Raw genomic sequence first — 3,016 nt, forward strand, 5'->3', positions numbered from 1 at the left:
GCAGGGACAGTTCAGGGTGACTTTGGAGACTCCGTGACCCCTGGATGGGTTGGAGGAGCTGGTTCCAGCTGGACAGCAGAGTGTGGCCACCACAGCCCCATGTCCACCCCCCCAGCAGCTCCTGGGGACAATTCTGTGCCACTAAGGAGGAAAAACAAGTGGAAGCATCTCCAGGGAGACCCTCAGGAACTGTTGACCCTACACAGCTCATCCTGGGGGAAACAGCCTGGGCCTGACCCCACTGGAGCCATCCATGCTCCAAGGCAAGAAAGAAATGGTCAAAAAATCTGGAATTTGCTCCAAGGCAGCCCCAGGGAGCAGAGCCTGTCCCAGAGAACTCATCCTGGGCCCCAGAGCAGCTCCTGGGAAAAGGAACTGGGCCAAGGGGGGATTTATTCAGGATCTCAGTGACACATGGCATCAGGTTTCTCCTCATTACAAGGTCAAGTGCTGAAGGAAAAGGCTGGATCACGGCCACCTCATCCAGGTTTGGGATGTTTGTGTGAGAAACATCTGGAGCAGGCATCAATTTTTATTTTTTCTGAGGGCGGGAGCTGCCAGAGAAAGTGGGAAGAGGGTGCTGAGCCTGATCTCCCAAATCTCCCTGCTCAGAATGGAAGGAGCCAGAGCAGCTACCGACCCCAGGCTCCCAAAAAGGCCTGGGATCTGCCTTGGGAAGGGACAAAGGACACACCTCGGTGCCATGGGAGCAGGCAGGGCAGGGGCTGTGACACAGCCACCCGTGTTTGTCACAGGCTGTCACTCGATGAGCACAGTGGCACCTCAGCCACAGCAAAAGGACCAGGCTGATTCCCACAGAGCCCCCAGATCCGTGCACTTCAGGAAAAGGGATTTGGAGTGGGAGAACAGCAGAACTTTACTCCAAGCCCACTGGGGGACTGTCCCAGGAGCTCCAGCCTGGCCAGGATTTGGCTCCTGACAGCTCCGGCCATTTGTCCCTCACAGCTCTGTGTCACCTGCCCCCCACTCCACACTCCCCTTTGACACCATCCCACTTCCATGTGCTGCTGTGCTTCATGCCCTAAGGAAACCCAGCGGCACCCCTGTCACCATGGCAATGAGCAGCATTCCCACAGCTCCCAGCAGGTGCCCAAAGCTCCTGCAACCGCCGCCTCTCCCGAAGCCCTTCCCAGTGGGATGGGATATTCCAGAGGCTCCAACACAGCATCATCCTCTTGCTCCGGGGCAGGCTGGAGTGTGGGAAGCTGTGACATTCCCAGCAGGGGCTGATCCCAGGCACGGGGCAGCTCCAAGGGGGAACAGCGGCTGTGTCAGGGCTGTTCCACGATTCCCACTCCAGGTATGCCACACCTGCACCCCGGGGAACTCAACGTCAGCCACTGCCCGGCCATTCACAGCTCCCCAGGGCCTCCCTTGGAGCAGCTCCTCTCCCTCGGGGACGATTCCCATGAACTCCCCCAGCCCGAGGCCCGGCAGCTGCCGGGTGGGCGGTGCGAGACGCGGGTGTGGAATTCCCGGAGCGTGGAGCGGGGCTGGGAGCTCTTGTGCGGAGCCCTCAGGTTCTCCAACCCTTTTAGCTCCTCATTCCCACTCCTGGACTCGCCCCGGTGGACTTCTCCCCTGGACTCAGGTCCTCCGGCCCTTTTAGCTCCTCGTTGCCACTCCCGGACTCGGCCCGGAGGATTTGTCCCCTCCCAGCGGGTGTGTGGGCAGGGATACAGGGAAGAGCCAGGCACGGAGGCACCACACCCTTTTTTACACAGTAATTTGATGCAGCAAGAGAGAATAAAGGGAGGGAGATGCTGCCAAGCGATTCCCAGTGAAACTCTGGAACGGCTTGCAGCCAAATCCCCCCAAAACCACAAAAGGAGTCACCCAGCCCCTACAGCTCCTGCTTGCCAAAGCTGCCTCGGGATTCGGGAGAAATCAAACCCACTTTGCAAAGCTTTCAGATCTGAAATCCCTGGTAGCAAAAGTTTATTTCCATGACCAAAGATGAGGAGAAATTTATAAACTTATTCTAGCAACCATCCAAGGAAACAGTAAATATCCCATCAGCCGGCAGCCGCGCATCCAGGAGGGCTCTGCCACACCCCCTGCGGGCACTTCACCCTCCTGCCTCCTTCCCCACCCTCCCGTGCCAGGGAATCCGGGAAGGTCCGCGGCGGATCCGGCCAGCCCCCAGCTCTAGTGTCCAACGTGATGAGGAGAAAAAACAAGCAGCACACTCATTTCAAAGCCCAACAAAGACATGGACAGTGTTAGATTCTCCTAAAAAGTAGTCCTGGTCTGTTTTTTCTCCCCCCAAAGCCCCGGTGCCTGGGATCAGCGCATGAGCAGGCTGTGCTTTGGTCCATCCACCCTCTCCAGCTTCTCAAAGTGTTTCCTGGCGTTCCGGATGTTGATCAGCGTGGCCGCGGAAGCTGCGAAGGAAAAGGGACAGGGGAGATAAAAAGAAGTTTAAAAGGGTGAGAGTCACCATGGCCTCAGGGCTGCCTGGCTCCAACAGCTCTGTCTGCAGGGGCTGGGTGCATCCTGCTGCTCCCAAGCCAGGCAAAATCCACAGGGGGATTTTGGGCAGGGAAAAATTTAATGTGAGATGGTCTGGGCAAGGTTTAAGGTGGGATGATCTGGGTAGAATTCAATGGGGGAAGATCTGGGCAAAATTTGATCTGGGATGGCTTGGGGAAAATTTAACGTGGGAAGGTCTGGGCAAAATTTCATGTGGGATGGGTAAAAATTAAGCATGGGAAGGTCTAGGCAAAATTCAGCATGGAATGGTCTGAGCAAAATTTAATATGGGAAGGTCTGGGCAAAGTTTAGTGTGGGATGGTCTGGGCAAATTTAACGTGGGATGGTCAGGGCTGATCCCAGAAGAACATGAGGAAAAGCCTCTCCCAGGGACAGCTGCTCCTCCCAGAGCTGCTCCCCAGCCCAGCAATGCCCAGGGATCCCACAGTGTCCCTAATTCCCCAAGGGAGGAGGGCAGGGAAAGCACAGCAGCAGGCCTGGACAGTGCTGGGCAGTGTCCCTG

General features: G+C 56.9%; 1 protein-coding gene across 1 annotated transcript in view; it reads right to left on the minus strand.

The window, feature by feature from the left end:
* Positions 1–1,935: 1,935 nt before the first annotated feature.
* Positions 1,936–3,016, minus strand: part of LOC102031852 (ras-related GTP-binding protein A) — a 10,352-nt gene continuing 9,271 nt past the window's right edge. Inside the window, exon 9 of the mRNA XM_005428715.2 lies at positions 1,936–2,405. Coding sequence (XP_005428772.1) covers positions 2,308–2,405 — 98 coding nt within the window. The 3' untranslated portion in view covers positions 1,936–2,307. The remainder of the gene's footprint in view (positions 2,406–3,016) is intronic.

Source organism: Geospiza fortis, unplaced genomic scaffold (assembly GCF_000277835.1).
Source record: "Geospiza fortis unplaced genomic scaffold, GeoFor_1.0 scaffold117, whole genome shotgun sequence".
Lineage (NCBI taxonomy): Eukaryota > Metazoa > Chordata > Aves > Passeriformes > Thraupidae > Geospiza > Geospiza fortis.